The sequence below is a fragment of the Ambystoma mexicanum genome, chromosome 14 (assembly GCF_040938575.1).
Source record: "Ambystoma mexicanum isolate Mex_15411 chromosome 14, UKY_AmexF1_1, whole genome shotgun sequence".
Classification (NCBI taxonomy): domain Eukaryota; kingdom Metazoa; phylum Chordata; class Amphibia; order Caudata; family Ambystomatidae; genus Ambystoma; species Ambystoma mexicanum.
In genome coordinates, this window is record NC_090940.1 from 317,612,503 (window position 1) to 317,630,639 (window position 18,137).

The 18,137-nt window shown below is 42.8% G+C and overlaps 1 protein-coding gene across 2 annotated transcripts in view; it reads left to right on the forward strand.

The window, feature by feature from the left end:
- The window catches only part of TTC7B (tetratricopeptide repeat domain 7B), a 2,178,739-nt gene extending 2,165,869 nt beyond the window's left edge, over positions 1 to 12,870 (forward strand). Inside the window, exon 21 of one of the 2 annotated variants that reach the window (XM_069637452.1) lies at positions 11,090 to 11,444. In XM_069637452.1, coding sequence (XP_069493553.1) covers positions 11,090 to 11,311 — 222 coding nt within the window. In that variant the 3' untranslated portion in view covers positions 11,312 to 11,444. Of the gene's footprint in view, positions 1 to 11,089 lie in introns of both variants that reach the window. The other variant, XM_069637451.1, reaches the window with a different exon arrangement.
- The last annotated feature ends 5,267 nt before the right edge of the window (positions 12,871 to 18,137 follow it).

Here is an 18,137-nt window from a genome sequence, read left to right on the forward strand (position 1 = left end):
GATGATATTTGAAAGGGAAGCAAAGTCAGAGGGAGAAGGAAGGGAGGATATAAGTGCTGGCAAAAAGACAGAGTCAAAGGTGTAACTGTGTAGATCGTCGTGGTATAAATCCTGATTGATATGGATGTCTAAATACCACATAAATAAGGATCGGTATTGTTGGATTTTAATATTACAATAATATTGGCAATATTTAGTGATACGAAAGTGTATGCCTCATTATGCATGTCTAACAAATAGGGTGCAAGGATATCTCTGTATGCCCTATAGTACTCGGCGGTCAATCCTTGCTGGCCAGTGGATTTACTCTTTGCAAAGCTATCAATGGCACTGTAGATTTCAGTTAATGTCAGTGGAATTTAATTTTATCCAACTATAATGAAATGTCGCCATCTGTACAGGTTATTTTGGTGTCGTATAGTACACTATAAAATTGTCTAAATACACTGTTTATTTCCAGAGTTCATGGTCTACTACTCGCATCATCCAATATTGCGGAAATATAATTACTATCTCTTTCACTGTTTACAAGTCAACCTGGTGGTCTACGAGTAGATCTAGTAGGTCGACTAGTGTAGTAACCATTGTGACAGACCAGAACTCGGGCTCAGACATGTTATTTGTTATTAATAATGTTAATGTTATAATATGAAAGCAAAATGTGCATAATAGCCGCCATGTAATGAAGACATTAGAAGGGTAGCTATACTTGTTGGCACAGGCAAGCGTGCAAGACCACAAGGCATTGCGATAAGTAAGCGCCAGGGCCCATAAAGCACTACTGAGACAGGAGTGCAGAGCATGTGATTAGATGGAGTGAGGATGTGTATGAGAGGGGTGATACCCGTGACCAAATAAAGTAGAGAAAAGCAGGTGAGAGATGGTATTTTGTTTAGAAAATGCCATTTGTACAATGGCATGAAAAAGCACTATACTGCACTGATGATCCCTAATAAGGGACAAAGCAGGTATGTAGTTGTCTTGGCAGCCTTGCAGATGTCTGTCTTGGGTTGATTAAGCTATGTATAAAGTAGCACTGCCTTCTTCGACAAAGACAAGTTCCTGAAGAAAAAGGTTTGCATTTGAGCCAATTTGCATACCCACAATGCCATGCTGTTGCGGCTCAGAACTGGAGGTGAACTTCCAGCGATGCTACTAGGTGGCATTGTGGAATGCGCGACTTGGCTCAAATGGAGTTTCCTATATATATATATATATATATATATATATATATATATATATATATATACACAAACACTGTTGACTCTGCTCGGGAGGTTCATTTCCATGACCAGGAAACTCTGTCGTATTGTTTCATTGCATTGCAATACGAATAACTGACATCTTTTGCAAACCTAATTGAGAGCCTACTTTGACAGGCACTGAGTAGATTTTAAGAGTTTTTATTAGCCTTTGTATACAAACTAAACAGAGGGTGTCAGGATGGTGGCAAAACCCAATAAATAAGATGTCGGGATGGTGGTGTCTCCTGTAAGGATGCAATGTGAGGGTAGGATTTGTCTCCCTTCACAACAGGACAATATTTGCCACCAGCTTTTACTCCAAAGGGGGTCTGTCAGGGAAATGTTCAGTGCCGTCAATTTCTTTAAACGCAAACAATCCAAACCAGGTATTGGGGGCAAAGCACAGTGTTCCAAACGTTCCTTCAAGTCCCATAGTAACAAAAAGGGGAGAATCTCTTCTGGGTCTCCACTGGTAACCCCCGATGCCGATTGCCTTCTCCTGGGCAGCTGTGCAAAGCAACTGGGACTTACCTGGCTTTTCATCCTAACTGCAGGTCAGCCTACAGACTTTGTCCTGTTGTATCCTATTGGTCATGTTGTTCAGAACTCCTACAAGTGACACTGGAAAGGTCTTACCGTGACGGTGGCCTTTTTAATGTGCCTGGAGTTTTTCACCGAGCTCTGGATTTTTAGTGACTCTCCCTGATTTAATAGGTATTTTTAGATCTGTTTGACACTGGTCTACAGATTTACTTTGTATCACTGAGTGTTGCTACTGTTTCACTCTTTGCAGTGCAATATGCTCTTCTGCGTCTAAGGACTGTCTTTCCTAAATATATCCTGGATGTTCTCCTTCCACTTGTAGTTAAGTTTGACTACCCTGCTACTGCTACACTTGGAATGTCTGGCCATTCCTTTTGGCGAAACACAGTTCTACTATTAGAATAGATGGTTACACAGCCCTCTGCAGAGGGCTGTGAAAAAGCTCCCTTACAATGAGATAAATATGTATGAACACATCTAGCCATCTTTCAAATACTTGCATGCCTGGAGCTGCAAATTTCCTAATACGATTTTTCTGCTATGTCAGAAATGTAATGATATTTTATTCATTTGATCATTTAGTTCCCTTTGTCTGCTTGAAAGTGGGGTAGACAGATTCATGTGTGACTGTAATTGTATGCATATGTCACAGTCTCCTACATATGACAGCATTTCCACAGTGATCATTGCTTGTGGCTTGGCACGCAGCCCAACTCCCCTTCACCGAACATCTAGCCAGAAGGTCACAGAAACAAGCCCTTTGAATACATGGACACCAGGGTCGGACTGGGGCATAACATGGTCTCGGGAACCAATGAAAAAGTGGCCAACAGTTGCAAATGGTAGGTCATTCCTTTTGTGGCCGACTGTTTGAGTAGTATCCAATGGGGAGGTTTTTGATGCAATGTGATGCAAATTGCGCATTTTAAAGAATATGTATTCAGTAACACTGGTCAAAACTACTAGCCACATGGTGAAACTGGCTCACACTAGCATTTTGCCTTTTTTGGTTTGGGCATTGCCCTGTTGTCCTATAGGCCAGTCCGAGCCTGATGGACACTCAACCCTCGCCCCAACTTCTGCTGTCATGGCCCGAAGACTAAGGATGCAGATTCCCTTGAATCCCCAAGGCACTCTTTTTCTTAAAGGGACAATGTCCGTAAATGCATCACAACTGTGAGCACATGAATGGCTGCTGTTGAAAGATCAGAGGATCGTGATGTCACTGTTGCTGGTCATTCATCAGGATATATGCTCCTTAAAGCGACAGACGATGGGCCTCATGTGACCATCCCCTGCCAATGGACTGGGACTAGGCAAGGACGGCCAGGGGATCCTCCCCATGCCAACTCCAGTTCCATCATTTGCAAGCTTGGAGAGGCACTTGGTGCCAAGGACCACCCCACTAGAAGTCCCCAGACGCAGGAAGGGGACATTCTCACAGTAGCCACCGCCTGAACTGAGAGATGCAGTAGAAGAGCGGTGACACCACAGCAGTGTGCCACAAAAGTAAAATTGCAATCTGAAGCCACTTAAGCCTGTCTCCTACTGGAATATAGGAGGCGCCCACCTCCACTGGCCTCTCCTAGATCTGCAACAGCAGTAGATAGGCCAGGGACAAGGCTGAGGCTGCATTGCTGCCTTGCCCTTCTTCTTAGGCTTCTTCCCGCAGAGGCGAGGGATGCAGTGTCTGCGCGATGCCTGTGCCCCCAGGCCTCAGGTCTTCCCCCATCTCGGTCATTGGCTCCGCAGACCAGGGGTTCTGTAACCCCCACCTCCCACTGGCAGTCCCACGCCTCCGTGCACTGACTGTGAGCCGCACTACTTACCTTTGATTTATTCCCCAAGTACTGCTGCTGACAGAGTTATCGGGCAGTGCGTTACCAGCATAGGCAATGCATACAACATTGCACGATCTGCTGTGTAGATTAATTACATCTTTCTCAGTCGCTTCCCACCAGAAACATTTGTATCCCCTCTCCTGATGGGGTTACTTTACAATTAATAAGTTCCTGTTCAGCTTTTCCCCATTGCTGAACACGCAGCAGCCAAGGCTTAGGTTGATTTTCGGTTCAGAAATCTGTGCCTCAGAAGTTTCTGCATCTCTGGGCCGATGTATTCTTCCACCAAGCCAAGCACAGCATCGGCCAATTGCAACAGTCTTCAGCTTGTGAGTTTTCTATTGGGTGATGCATCTCTCTGTGAACTCGCCCCTCTTCATACACACTCTGGAGGCAGGCAGTTACAATTGGCGGTGGAGATCGGGGTTTACAAGTCACATTGCTGAGGTATGTACACTTTGTTTAACAAATGGACTGCTACCTTATTTATACATGCATGGCAGTAATTAAACCGGGTCAATGGAGGATGCGTCCAACCACATTCTTGGCAGCACCGGGGGCTTGCCCACTACCCAGACAGCCACGTCCTTGGTAGGCAAGTGGTTAACACAAGGTCATAGTGCGTTTTCTGATATCCTACATTCAAATGCCTTCATTGTGTCGTTTTAAACCCGGAAAAAGAAAATGGGCCGGAGAGTTTTACATTTAGAATTTCAAAATGTAGCAATGAAAACGTTAGGCCGTTGCGTGGTCTATGCTCCAACTCCAACACAATGACTTGGAAGCAACAAGGCCAGAGCAAAGGTGCATGCAATAGTGCTAGACCATCATCTGACCATGCATGTCATGATAACAGTGTTGTGTTACATGTGAACCGGATTGCATTAGCATTCAGGGCCGACCTAAGCACTGCCAGCGCCCCGGGCCAGTCAACCAAATTAGACACCCCCCCCCCACTCCCCACCTTGGGGGCAGGGGGCTGCAAAAATTATCAGTGGCGCTGTATTTAATTAGGCGATTGACTCCCTGCTTCGTGGGGAGTTAATCGCTTAAATAGCGCTGCGGCTGTCAAACCAGCATGGGACTGCCTTTCAAAGGTTACCCCATGCTGGTTTGACAGCCACGCCCTATTGTGATAACATGCGCCCTGCTCTGTGCTGGCGTCAGCGGGCGCATTTCGGTTCAATAGGGCGCCTGCCGTGTTTCACCCAACATGCTAGTTCGGGGGAGCCCTTGAAAGACCCACCCGAGCTGGCATGTTGGGGTGCTAAGGGCGACCCCAGGTGGTCGAGCCAGTGGCCCTTCCCTAAGGCCGGCCCTGTTAGCGTTAAAACAGAATAAGAGAATGTCGAATTTTGCACATATTTGCTTTGGTTGGGGGGCTATTGTCATTGCTTTTACGGAAATTCCTGTGACGATTACTATGAATATGATTGGGGTCTGGTGCGTGTTGGCAATGTCATCGGCTAGTGTTGTGTGTGGATGATGGGTGGAAATGAAAATGTACAGCTCATTGCCGATTAAACATAACTTGTTTGGGAGAAGCTAGGATGCTTGGCTAGGGGTGGTAAATCAATATCGAGGCAACACTGGAGAAAAGCAGAAACGGCACCAGTTGCATGGGGCGTGCCAAAGGGAGATTCTGCATGACTGCCAATTGATCCCTATTACACCTTGAATGGCATTTAGGGACAGACGAGGGATAGACTGCAAGGCGCTTCGGGTCCGTTCGTTAAGCTGTCCACTGCAACACAATAGGCTCTGTTAGGCAGAAACCTATGCAGTGCCCTTAGGGACCACTCCACAGAGTTAGGACTACAAGTGGTAATACAAGTTCACCTTTGGTACAAGCCTGTACTACACAGAAAGAGTGGTAGCAGTGACTGAGCTGCCAGACTTATCTCAAGAGCAAATGAGCAGTAGTAGAGATTACACAAAGGACTACAATGACTGTGACTCAAGCAAACACTGACTCAAGGTTTCTGGTTAAAAAATATAAGTACATTTATTTTTAAACCATCTGTTCACAAAACCCTTCACTTCTAGTAAAATAAAACCACAATTCAAATACACTACACACAACCAATTCCCCTTGTGCAGAACAATTCAAGGTAAGTACCTTAGGATTCGACAGACCGGTGTTATGAAACAAAAGACATTACCGGGAATACATATGCGATCACTTTTTGACAGTAATGACCGTTTGGTCTTATTAAAGATACGTGTACCCACGGGAAGAAATGTAACCGTAGTTAAACACACTTAGCATATGAAATAACACAAGAGAGTTGGGGATAAAAATCATAGGCAATACTTTTGTCAAGGCCGAGAGAATCAGAGGGCACTGTCTAACACGAAGATAAAAGTCAATAGGCCTGCGCCAGTGTCAAGTGGAACAGGGTTCCTGTTGCCGAGGATCACACAGAACAGTTCGCGATTCAAGATTGCCAGGAGTACTTAGATATTGTCAGAAGAGGAGGCAAAAGTCATAAGAGGGAAGGAAGAAAAGGACAAACCTTTGGTGAGGAAGAAGGGTTCACCCCAATTTCTCCAAGTCAGACTCAGTACCTTGTTCGTTGAAGAACGCTGGTGCCATGGCAGTTGTTCCTGGTAGTTTCCTGCAGACTCGCGGTTCCTGGAGCTTCAGTCGTGGGGACAAGAAGGACAACGTCTGGAGTGATCTGCACTACCCAGGGATGAGGCCAGCAGCAGCTACAGTGAATAAAAGGTGTGATCCTTTAAAACAGGAGAGACTCTTCAGATGGCTATCCGGACCACTACAGCAGTGTGCAGTGATTTCATTTCGACCACAAAGAGGATCCTCTGGCTGTGGAAGATGAGCTAGTTGACCCCACCAGGCTCAAGGGAAGAAGACTCCGGACTGGATCTTCTCTGGTCGTTGAAGGGTAGAAAGCTCAGGACTGCAGCAGGGCTTCACCGGGTCTCGGGGGTGCAGCAGCCGGCGTCTTCTCCGCTTCTCTTCAGTTCCTTGCAGTTCCAGTGGTGACTCTGACTTCCAGCCCAAGAGTTCTGCCTTTTAATGCGAAAATCCCCCATTCACACAGCCTGGCTGTCAATCACTCAGCAGGGGGGTTGTCCGGCCCCGACAACCACCTCAGCCAATCATTACAAAGTGACACTTGGGTCTCCAAGGAGACCCTGTGCAGGGGGTGACTTCACCCCTCCCTCACATTCAGCCCACCTAGACACCCAGGCACCAAAGGAGGGCTTCTTCGTAGAAGCCCGCCAAAAGACGGTGAACAAAGAAGGCAAACCTGGTTTGCCGCACAAAGTAAAACACAAGAAGGAGTTTAAAAAAAAGAAATGGCAACTAAACCCGACCGGAGCTGAAATAAAAAGTATTTGGGCAAGCGGGTTTATGTTCGAGGCTACCACAATAGCCTTGAACAGTACCACGTTTATATAGTATAATCGCGGTAGAAAAGTAAGGGTAGATACCACTGCCACCAGCCAAGTCTAAATGTTAAAAGAGCAAAACAAAGCTCAGAGAGGCACAGACAAAAAGGAGTAGGGATTACGCCTTTCCAATACTCCATGTAAGATGCGGTGTACTGGATAGACTGCAAGGCGCATCTGGTCCGCCCATTAAGCTGTCCGTTGCAACACAGTAGGCTCCTATGAACCTCCAGCCCTCTTTATGCTTTTATGTTCTGCGTAACGCATATGTCGCGCCAAAGCCTTTTTTTAACTTATGTTTGACCATAGAATGAGCCGCATGTGGGCAAATCAGTTATGGCAATGCATCTGTGGGCTCTGAAAAATGGACAAAAGTGAAAGGTGAGAAACAGATCTCGCTCTATACTGGGAAGGGAAGGATTGGTTGTGCTTATATGCCAAGAATCAACAACCCATTTAATTTATGGGGTGTGTCACACCAATGTAATTACATAACCAGACTACACATACTTTTAGAACCAGACACAAACTATACATTTTTCCAACATTGTTTTTATTCAAAACTTTTTTTTAAAATCAATAATACATAAATTAAATTGGTTGTTGATTCTTGGCAGTTAAGCACAACCAATCCTTCCCTTCCCAGTATAAAGGGGGGTAATCTGTTTCTCACCTTTCACTTTTGTTGTTACCCACTCCTGCTTTTGAGAAACTGATCCCTCATGCAAAAAAATGGGCGTTTACCTTTATATCAGAAGGAACTCTGCAAAATAGAGAAATGTATTTTAGTCCTATCAAAATAGTTCCAAGTAACTTTGCCCTTTTGTCGATTACAGACGAGAGCCAGGGAACACACTTCTGTGTGTTTTAGTCAATCATGATCTGTGCATCAATTGCGTAATTGTATTCTAAAAGTCCTACATAGACTCGCTCACTACTAGTTAAGTAGGGATAGTGTATTGCAGACCTTTGTGCAATTATTCCTTGAAAATGAATCCGGCTCGGTTTTTTGTTTTCCTCTTCGAAGTCCCTCTGGGCAAGTAATCCTTATCTGACATTACACGAATGGTACATGAATGTCTGGTCTGTTTTTAGGATTCAAGGTTAAGGATCTACAAAGCAATATAATAATGGATAACTGGTGAAATCAAGCTTACCGCAAGGACTTGTCTCAATTCCCACTGATTGTAAAAGTGACGGGGAATCCACGAGATATCAGCAGGCTGATGTGTTCTAAAGATAAACATTTTTAGGTTTTAGAGTAAGTATCCTCCCAATTAGCAGTCGAGTACCTATGTATTATATTGCTCATTGATTGATTAATTCATAGAAATAAAAAAACACTTTCATTTGAGGATAATCAAGATTGGTCACCCTATACTTTATCAATTCCATCTAATATGTTTTATTAGAATAATATTTCGATTATCTGTTGAGGTCCCTTATCAAATGTTTTCTTCCACAATATGTTGGTATTTAACTTTTATAATGCATAGACCTTTATTACTCACTACACAACAAACGTATAGAAGATCCTAATGTGCATGTTTTAATCAACGTTCACAAGATTCATGATGTGTACATCCCCCCCATTATTTATTACATGATCTTGTTTATTTTTTAAATTGTTGTTTCTATTGTGAACGAAAACCCTTTCTTAACAACTAATGTGCAATTTTCTAAAAACATTGGCTGATTAGTCTGTATGTATATTGTTAATAGATCGCCTTATCACTTCGTAATTCATTCATGTAACTATAAAAAGACAACTCTAGAAACCATATCAGAATAATTCTTCTTTACCTTTTTCAATTCCATTTCATCTTTTTTATCAAGATAAGATTCCCAATTGTCAATTAACAAAGGGGGCAAGAGTTAAAGCGTGGGTTTGTGGTGGTCGCCCCTCCCTCATATTCTTTTATCAAGATAGGATTCCCAATTGTCAATTAAGAAAGGGGGCAAGAGTTAAAGCGTGGGGTTGTGATGCACACCCCTGCCTGATGGCAATTATGTGGGAAGGATGACCGTTGGGCCTAGGTGCTGCCACCCATTCCCTAATGTAAAGGGGTTGTATGGGTAAGATCCTCTGGGCATCTTCCCAGCATAGTATCATGGGGTAAGGACTTACCTCATGAATATCAATGAGGGGTATCCTGAAAAGCCAACGTTTCCGGCCCTGAAGGCCCGGAGTAGGACAACCGTGCTCTAAGCGATAAAACACACACACACATATTTGGGTCACCACATTGTTTTCTGTAGTCCTGTGCCTTTAGCAAGCCATCAGCATCTTCAGTTAATGCTATCCCTCCAGACGAGGGCTTTTTGGCCCCAAACAATCGTGGACCCTTCGCGCGCCACTCACTGCTCCTCTGCTATTAGGAGATCCCACACCATGACTCCTCTGTACATGAGGTCGCTGACACCTCTATATGATCTTTAGCATTTACAGTGCAGAGTTCTGCACTCCAGCATGTTGCACGTGCACCGAACATGGCCCTCCTTTCTCTGCTACTACTTTTTTTGGTTGTGTGCAGGCTATATCGTTCACCTTTTCGGTTCCTTCAGTATCCGCCAGGCCCAGCAACTCTTGTTTCTTTGCAAATTCACCTTCAGCAATAACCAATATAAATGTCAGATTTTGTAAACTTGTGTGAAAAAAGGTTTTGCCCAATTCAAAAAGGGCACCTGAACGAGCGCATCATAGATATGCACATTCCGATGTTCTTTCCACTTTCTGTGCACATTTGCACAAAGCAAGAGTGGGGAATGTGGCCATTCTGTTGATTGCAGATCGCCCCCTGAATTCGAAAATGGAATGTGATTTAAAATGTGCAGAATAAAAAAGCAGTCATTCCCTTGATTCTGTTTTGTTGATGTGCTGGGCCATACGCAGTGCAGGAGGGGCTCATTTCCAAATCTTGCATGCATTTTCTTTAGGTTGTAACCACAGAAGTATTTTTAATCCCACACTGAAATAGAACTGCGTTTTCCTTATTGTGTTTTTTTTTTAAGTAATACACGGGGGCAAGCTCTTTGAGTGGTTTTCCCTGTGAAATGTTCTAATGTAATAAATGTGGTCGCTGGGAACCTGCCATACATTCGTTTCACTTATGCACTCCAGGCGCGTATGCGTGCAAAGGGGCTGGCCAGCACTTGTTTGCAGTGGTGCACACCCCCTTGGAAATGTGCAGGTCATCTTTGTGAATAAGGTGAGCCTTGCATTTCCAAAAATGTGCATGCAAGAAAGCATACTGCGCGCTATGTTAACATGCCTTGTTTTCTGGCCTGTATAGCTTGATGTGAAATATTGATACACACATCCTCAACCCTAGTACGCAGGGTTATTTTGTCTATTCTCACAAGCACTGCTTTTGTGCCTCTAGAAGGGATTATATTGCCCTGAGCAGTTTGAGAAGACCTATTTGGACCACACAGCATGCGTGGGAGGTGTTTGGTTGTTACGAGCTAGTGTTACCCATTATTATTTTTCCAAGAGATGGACCGTCATCCGCAAGTTCGCCCGTATTAATCGTACTTCTCAGTCTGAATAAATCCATCCATTATTATTTTTCCAAGAGATAGACCGTCATCCGCAAGTTCGCCCGTATTAATCGTACTTCTCAGTCTGAATACATCCATTTGTCCCATCGGCAGTGGTGCATTTGGTGCCTGAGGCTGCCCTTGTGATAAGGAAGGCGAGAATGCTCACTCTTCCATCAGGTGCCGCTTATGTTTTGTGCTTGATAAAAAGGGATTTGTTTGTTGCCCAACATGGCAACAAGTGGCCCTATGGTAGCAACATCGACTATACTTAAGAACAGGCTGTGCTGGTGTTTGAGTAACTACCACGTTCCAATAACAGATCGTACCTGGTGCTTGTTTTCAGGTTTTCACAAAAAGAAAATTAAATTAGGGGTTCATGAAATTACTTTTGATATCCTTAATACTTATTGTGCGGGCGTGATCTGGAATAAACTATCAGATTTGTGGATATTTGTTTCTGTTCTACGATTTAAGATTTTGTTACCATTTGTCTTGTTACAGAGCTTGATACTGCACCACCTGGGCCGGTATACCCTGGCAGAGAAGATCCTAAGAGATGCTGTCCAGGTGAACTCCACGGCACACGAGGTGTGGAACAGCCTCGGAGATGTCCTGCAGGCGCAGGGCAATGACGGGGCAGCCACAGAGTGCTTTTTGACCGCCCTGGAGCTGGAGGCTAGCAGCCCCATTGTGCCCTTCACCATCATTCCTAGAGTACTCTAAGGTGGCCCTGTGATGGTGGTGCCTTGATGCCAACGGGATCTGGACAATCTTATCCTAGCATACAGTGACCCATACTAGTGTGAAAACCTCTCTTCACTTGCACGTTCAGACCCATCTACAAATAGACGAAAATGTATCGGCTGTGGATAATCAAAGTGACACAAGTGTGTTTGCAGGATAAATTCATATGGTCTGGGTGGGGCAACGTTTGCTCATAAACAACCACGTCCTATTCAGTATCAAACAAGATGGCATTTTGAGAATCGTCAACCAGGAAAGTTTTCCTAGGATCAGAGACAAAACCTTTTTCGTTGTTAACCGTGTTTCACGCTCCTTACTTCCTCCACTATAGATGGAAACATTCAGGGTTATCATCACAAGTGCTTAGAAAGCCTTGCCTAAATTCAGTGCAAGCATTGATTTCTGCCTCGGGCCAGTAGGAAACAGAAACAATTCTACCTTCTATTTGTAGTGATTAATCTGCAAAAAAATATACATTAGTATAGACCGATTTTGGCCTCCTTCCTTCCAAAGATCCTGGCCTGAGGTAATTTACTCAAATATAGACCAGCTAGAACAATCATTGACCTTTTATTTCCTGGGCAATATTGCATAACATAGGCTCATGACTACAGACAGACTACAATGTTTGAGCCTCATGGCGAGAAGAGAGTTCCTGTTAAGTCCATCACCAGTCACATTAATACAAAAGTCTGTACTGTCGACACCGTTTTTTTGACAACACATGTGGAGAGGGAAATCTGGTCGTGAGTTGACATATTGGCTCCGCATTTGAAGCAAGAAGAGTGGGTACGTGCAATGAACAAGCCTACTTGACTAGTTTCTCGATTCCAATTCAACAAGCCCAAAGTAAGTTACCTTGCAGTGCTCAGCCAAATTGAGCAATTCAGTTGTCAGAATGCTGTCGTCTGCTTTAAAATCGGTATGTTCTCCCAGGTGGCAAGACCCATCACAACTTAGTTGACCAAATGCCATGGAGACGGAGAACATTTTCTCTGTGTTCATCCTCGTCTGGCCAAATACATGCCTTCGATGCAGTGTTGTAACCGTGGTCAGTGTGCCATAACCACAATGTATATTTCTCAGCACAAGACAGTCTAAAGCTGATAGCCAGCTTCTCAAGATGGCAGCCACTAATCTGTTCAACTCAGAGACTGGGCACTTTAATTTCAAAGCTTTTTTTAACTTGTCAAAGAGTGTACCATATCCTATACCGATAGGAAGTCAGGCCTATCCGGGAACTCAAGGCGCGTTTCTTGTTCATAATTGTTGAATGTGACTGTTCGATTTATCATTTATCTAGAGCCAATACTGAAGAGGAGATTATGTATATTTTACTTATGTAAGCTGTTACACAAACACACACAATGGACATATTAGTAACTGTATTTTTTTTAAGTGAATTCAGAGATTATTTATGAATGGAAATCTGTAAAAATGACTTTCAAATGGAATATCTAGTAACATTCCTGTGAATTACCTGGGCATAGTTATGTTGGACGTTCTGGTGTTCATAATAAAATGGTTTTTAAATGAGAGTCTTGTTATTTTGCTTATATTATGTGTACGTCATTTTAATCAACAGGGATAGGGCCTCCTTCAGATGCCATCTAAAGTTCCTTGTTACCTGGTACTGGTCATCTCAGCGGCACTCTTTATAGGCAAGTTAACATAACTAGCAGATCAGCAAAATGGATACTCACATGGAAGTTTCTTCTTCTCACGTGTGACACCTGTGTTTGCCCAATTGCACACTGTTGTGACTGCCCCAGAATGAAAGGACCAAAACATGAGTCAATGGTAGCTTGTCCACCTCTCACACCGTATGTTTTTGTATTTTTTGTTACATTTCTTTATTCTGAATGCAGAAGTAAGAAGACTAAGCAAGTTCAAACCAACATATCCATCAAATTAAACAACCCATATAACCAGCAAATGGTTTCCGTAGAAACCTCATTTCTTACACATGATTACAATTTACATTCAGGAGTACTGAAGAGATGTGTAATATCAATAAAACACAAGAAGTAAACCAAATGATTTCCACTTTTATAGGCTGTAAAGATGACACAAAGTATGTGTAAGATGCAGAGATGTGGCTAGCCCGAGTCCCTGCAGATTTGCTAAGGCTGCCTTACTTTGGGTTTCGGCTGAAGGTATGGGAACTTTTGTTCACAAACTGTATGGATCAAACATGAATTGACTTGTCCACTAAATCTTCTGCCAAGGCCTATAAGCAACTACCTTGGTAATTATTCGATATGGGAATACTAAAAAGTTAAGTTTAATTCGGTTGCCACCTTTGAAAATACTGGGGTTCGATTTGCAATATAGAGGCACGAGAGGCTTTGACAATTATGCAGCGATAATTGTATTGAAACTGTGAAACATCTCCTGTTGGGATCTACTTCGTTAATGATCTTGAGAAATGCTTATTTAGCTCCATTGGGACTAGGCATGGACTTTGATCTTAATTGAATTACATATTTCCTGACGAAATTAAAGAAATTGGTGAACAACGGTCTAATAGACTTTTTTAAGTTCTTTTTTTCTACCTTCCTTGTTGTGTATATGCAGCTTACGTTGTATTTAATTGTGGCTATGTGATTTTGATTATGTATAGTAATCTTTTTTTCTTTGATTTTATTGTTTTTTTGGTTTGTATTTTATTGGTCTTAAATATGAATAAGTTTGCATTAAAGGTTGACTTATGTTAACTGTATAATACTAATAACAATAATAAATGAAATCCTTGTGTCAGACCCACAAAAGTAGGGAAGGAATAGCTCTTCCTCCATATAAATATCTAATCTTCCAGACCCACACTTAATTCTTCCTCCCAAGTGTCCATACATATTCTCTTTTCCAGATGAGAGACCACTTCCGTTAACAGTTTGTACATTTTAGAGGCAATCACACTTTAATACCTTATCCACTGCTGGGGATTATGATCTAACTCCAATATCCCAATATTATCTGCTGCAATCCAAATAAGTTTGTTTGTTTATTTATTTAGTATGGCACGCAAAACCCAGAGGTAACAGGGCGCAACAGAGACCAGGAAGATAAGATTACATAAAAGCTTAGTTGCAGGATAAGGCACAGGTGAGTATAAAGCATAGCATTACATTTTGTAGAATCTGGTGAAAGGACATATTTACATATATACATACAGTTAATTACATTTTGGCAGGTCAGTTAAGGAATGTACATATATACAGTCAGGTTGGCTAGGGTCTGTTAGTGTGAGACGTTACTTGTTACTTGTTAGAAGTTACTTGTACCCATCAAGTTCTTGCTTTCCAATCCATGCTTTTTCTACCAGTTGCTCAGAAGGCTTCCAGTCTGTCTCACCTTGGTCCAGGACAAAACAGCACATTTATACCATGCCACCTAACTGAGTGGTTTGCCATTTCTAATCAAGTTTTATTTCTTCATAAGGGTATCCTAGTGGCAACATCCAGGATATATGTAACCCAGCCAATATATTTTAAAATTACTTTGCAAGTGGTATTTTTGGCATCTTCCCTGCACATATTATTTGGTCAAATGCATTTTCTGTTTGAGGTAGGTACGTGGTATATGGTGGCTAACCTAGTTAACAGATGGATGACGACAGTCACTACACCATCTTTAGTCTCTAGCCTTCCTCACCAAGTCAATTTGAAATCTTACTGTCAAGATGTCCCCCTTGTGAGGCAGCCTCTAGTGGCCTTCCCATATTATCGGCTAATGTTATTGTGCAAGACAGTCCTAAACATTGTTCCTCCCTCTCACACACCCCAACTCATTTCCTTCTGAAGTTGGGTATTAGACATTTGACAAAACTAGGAGTAATGTAACATTTTACACTTGTCTCTCCTCAGTACATAACCAGAAAGTGAGGTGAATGTATCAATCATTTGCAACAATGCTGGAAGTTTTTCATCTGTTTGAGAAATAAAAAACATAAGGGTTTTCACATAGACTGCTGGCTTCAATATATATTCCCCAGTATTGATACATGAATGTCGCTCTTTTCCAGAGGTAGCACAAGTGCCATGCTGTGAAATACCAGAGGGTGTTTAACAACCTAGTCCCCGGGGATCCCATACTCGGGTGGTCAGGGAAAGGCCATCGCTTTTGGATCCCGACCCTGTGAGTGGACAAGTGAGGCAGGATCACCTGTGTAGGGGATCCTCGGGGAGTGGGGGAGAAGCACCCAATGGTGAGACATGGTATCCCCCTTTTTCCACAACCCATCTAACCCCTATTGCTGCTTATTTTATGGAAAACTACAAACCCACTTTACTTTGACAAAAGTATTTCACCAAGGAAGATGAGGAATAAGGTTAGGAGGATTATCTCCCCTGATTTATGAGGCCAGGCAGAGTCGGGCAAGTTACTCTAACAATGTACACCTGCCACTTATTAGCACTCCCTGTGAAGATTAAAGGTGGGGCGCACAGACACACTTTGAGTGAGGCTGGATACGAGAAGGAACAGCTCTTCTGAGGCTGATGCGAACCAGGCTGTGGAAGGTGGATGGCCAATGGGCTGATCAACAGTGGAGAGGATCCAGAGAAAGCCAAGCAATATTTCCATGCTATTGGGAGGCCGCAAGCATTCGAAAAGCAAAGCCGAGCGAGCGGAGGTTAAGAAACCTTCAGTTTGCCAGAAAACGGCCCGCGACCCTCCCGAGTGAACGGCAGAGTTGGGGAGGAGCAGAAGAGGCATTGGTAACGGCCTTGAACGGCAGGAAAGAGCCAAAAGAAATCCAATTAACATAGCCAGTTATCAAGGGAAACAAAAGTCTGGTTGATGTTAAAGGAAAAGTGATTGCCATTTGAAATTTTAAGGTTGCGCGTGTGCCTATAAAACGCGAACAATTGTTGAAAGACAATGATACAAAGTAGCAGAGTGGTCCTGCAAGATGAAGTCGCACATTTGAAAGTCTCTGTGAATTTCTTTTGGATTTTGATAGATATTGCAAGCAGAGATCAAAGGAAGCTGCGATAAGGAAATTAAGTTGAATAAGAGGAAAGTGACATTCGTAAACTTTTAAATATGCCAATTGGGCAAAAGTAAAATATAAGAATTTAGGAAAAAGCCCAAGACGGCAAGTGAAGGAGAATGCAAACTTCGATTAAGAGCTAATTGGTGTTGAATTTGAGCTCTGAAACTAAAAGAGACCAAGAACTACAAATAACAAGAGGTATTGGTATTACCTAGGAACATTTGAAAAGGCCAAGCGGGAAGATTAAAGAGAGTGAAAATCATAAGTACCACAAAGTATTGGTGCCACAAGATGTTGTTAAAGGTGAATTGAAGGATTGTTGACAGAAAGGTTGAAGTGGTCATATAGAGGTCTATGTGAATTCCTTGCAGTCTCGAAAGTCTTCGACAGAGAAGGATATGAGTTAAAACATGGGGAAGGGCTCCCCCACGAAGGAGAGGCAGGCTCGGCAGAGGGAAGCATGGGCAGAACTGTGAGAAGTTGTGTGATAAAGTTAAACAACACAGGCTCGAGCCCGGCAGAGGGAAGCATGTGCAGAACTGTAAGAAATTAAGAATATCTAAACTGAGTATTGATGGCAATGCGGGCAAAGCCGAAGGAAGTGATTGAACTAACAGAAGTTGAAAGCCTAAGATTTAACTGTTGAATCGTACCAGTAAGCCAAACTGTGCAAGACTGACAGAACTGTGCCATCCACCCATCCTTAGTTGTTTGAGAGACTTTCTAGACCCTGTAGGGTTGAACCTGCGGAAGGGAGTTGGTGCTGAAGCCATTCTGACATTTTCTTTTGAGACCGTATTTTCATTTTGTATTCTCTTAACACATTTGTTATTCTAAGAAGGAGGACAAGGTTAGGTTTTCTTAGTATAGGCCTTTTTTATTTTGACCAGACTGACTTTGACGTATTTGTTATTGTTTAATGGTCAAGATTAATCCAATTTTAGAGTTAGGGCCAGTTAGGAATTCTTCCAACTCAATTGAAAGTGTAAATAAAGGTTTTCAAAACTTGTATCCATTGTGCCTGTGTCTACTATTGATACCATGCCTTCCTCACACACACCAAAAAACATTGGGGATAACAGACAGCCTTGACAGGCCTCTACCTCAAGATCCAAAACAGCCCAAGCACAGACTGTTAGTTCATACAGCGGCCTTTGTGATGGAATACAATATTCTAATCACATCTATGAATTTGCTAGGTACACCATGCTGTTCTAGAGCTCTCCAGAAATATGGCGACTTAAGTGTTTGAAGGCTTTCTCAGCGTCTGTCGCCACTACCCCATATAGTCTCACGCCCTTCAGCCAAGCAAAATATATAGCACAACTGACTGATGACCTATGGCATGCTTTACCAAAGCCAACCTAATGGTGGGGGAGGGGGGAGTGTATTTTTAACAGTAGGAGTTTGGATTGTATATACTGGATTTTCTGCAACCAGTTTACATCGGCATTTAAAACATATCGGATATTGACGTTTAGTTTGTGTCAGATACCAGCCCCCTTAAGGTTGAGTATGATCATGGCCTCCAGAAAGATCCCTTTACTTTTACCAAAATGTGCATTTTCTTAAAAAGTCTGGCAGCTTAGGTACTAGCTGCATGACATGACAGACAGCTCAACCCCGCTTTGACCTCAGGCAATGTAATAGACACTATTTTATGAATATAGTCTGCCACACTACTAATGATGTAGTTTGTGGGTAACATGTTAAAGAGAGAGAACAAAACACCTGGTGCTCAAGTTGGATAATTCTATGAAAACCTGTTACCCTCACTCCTTTTTCATGCTAAATTAGTTCAAGGAATAT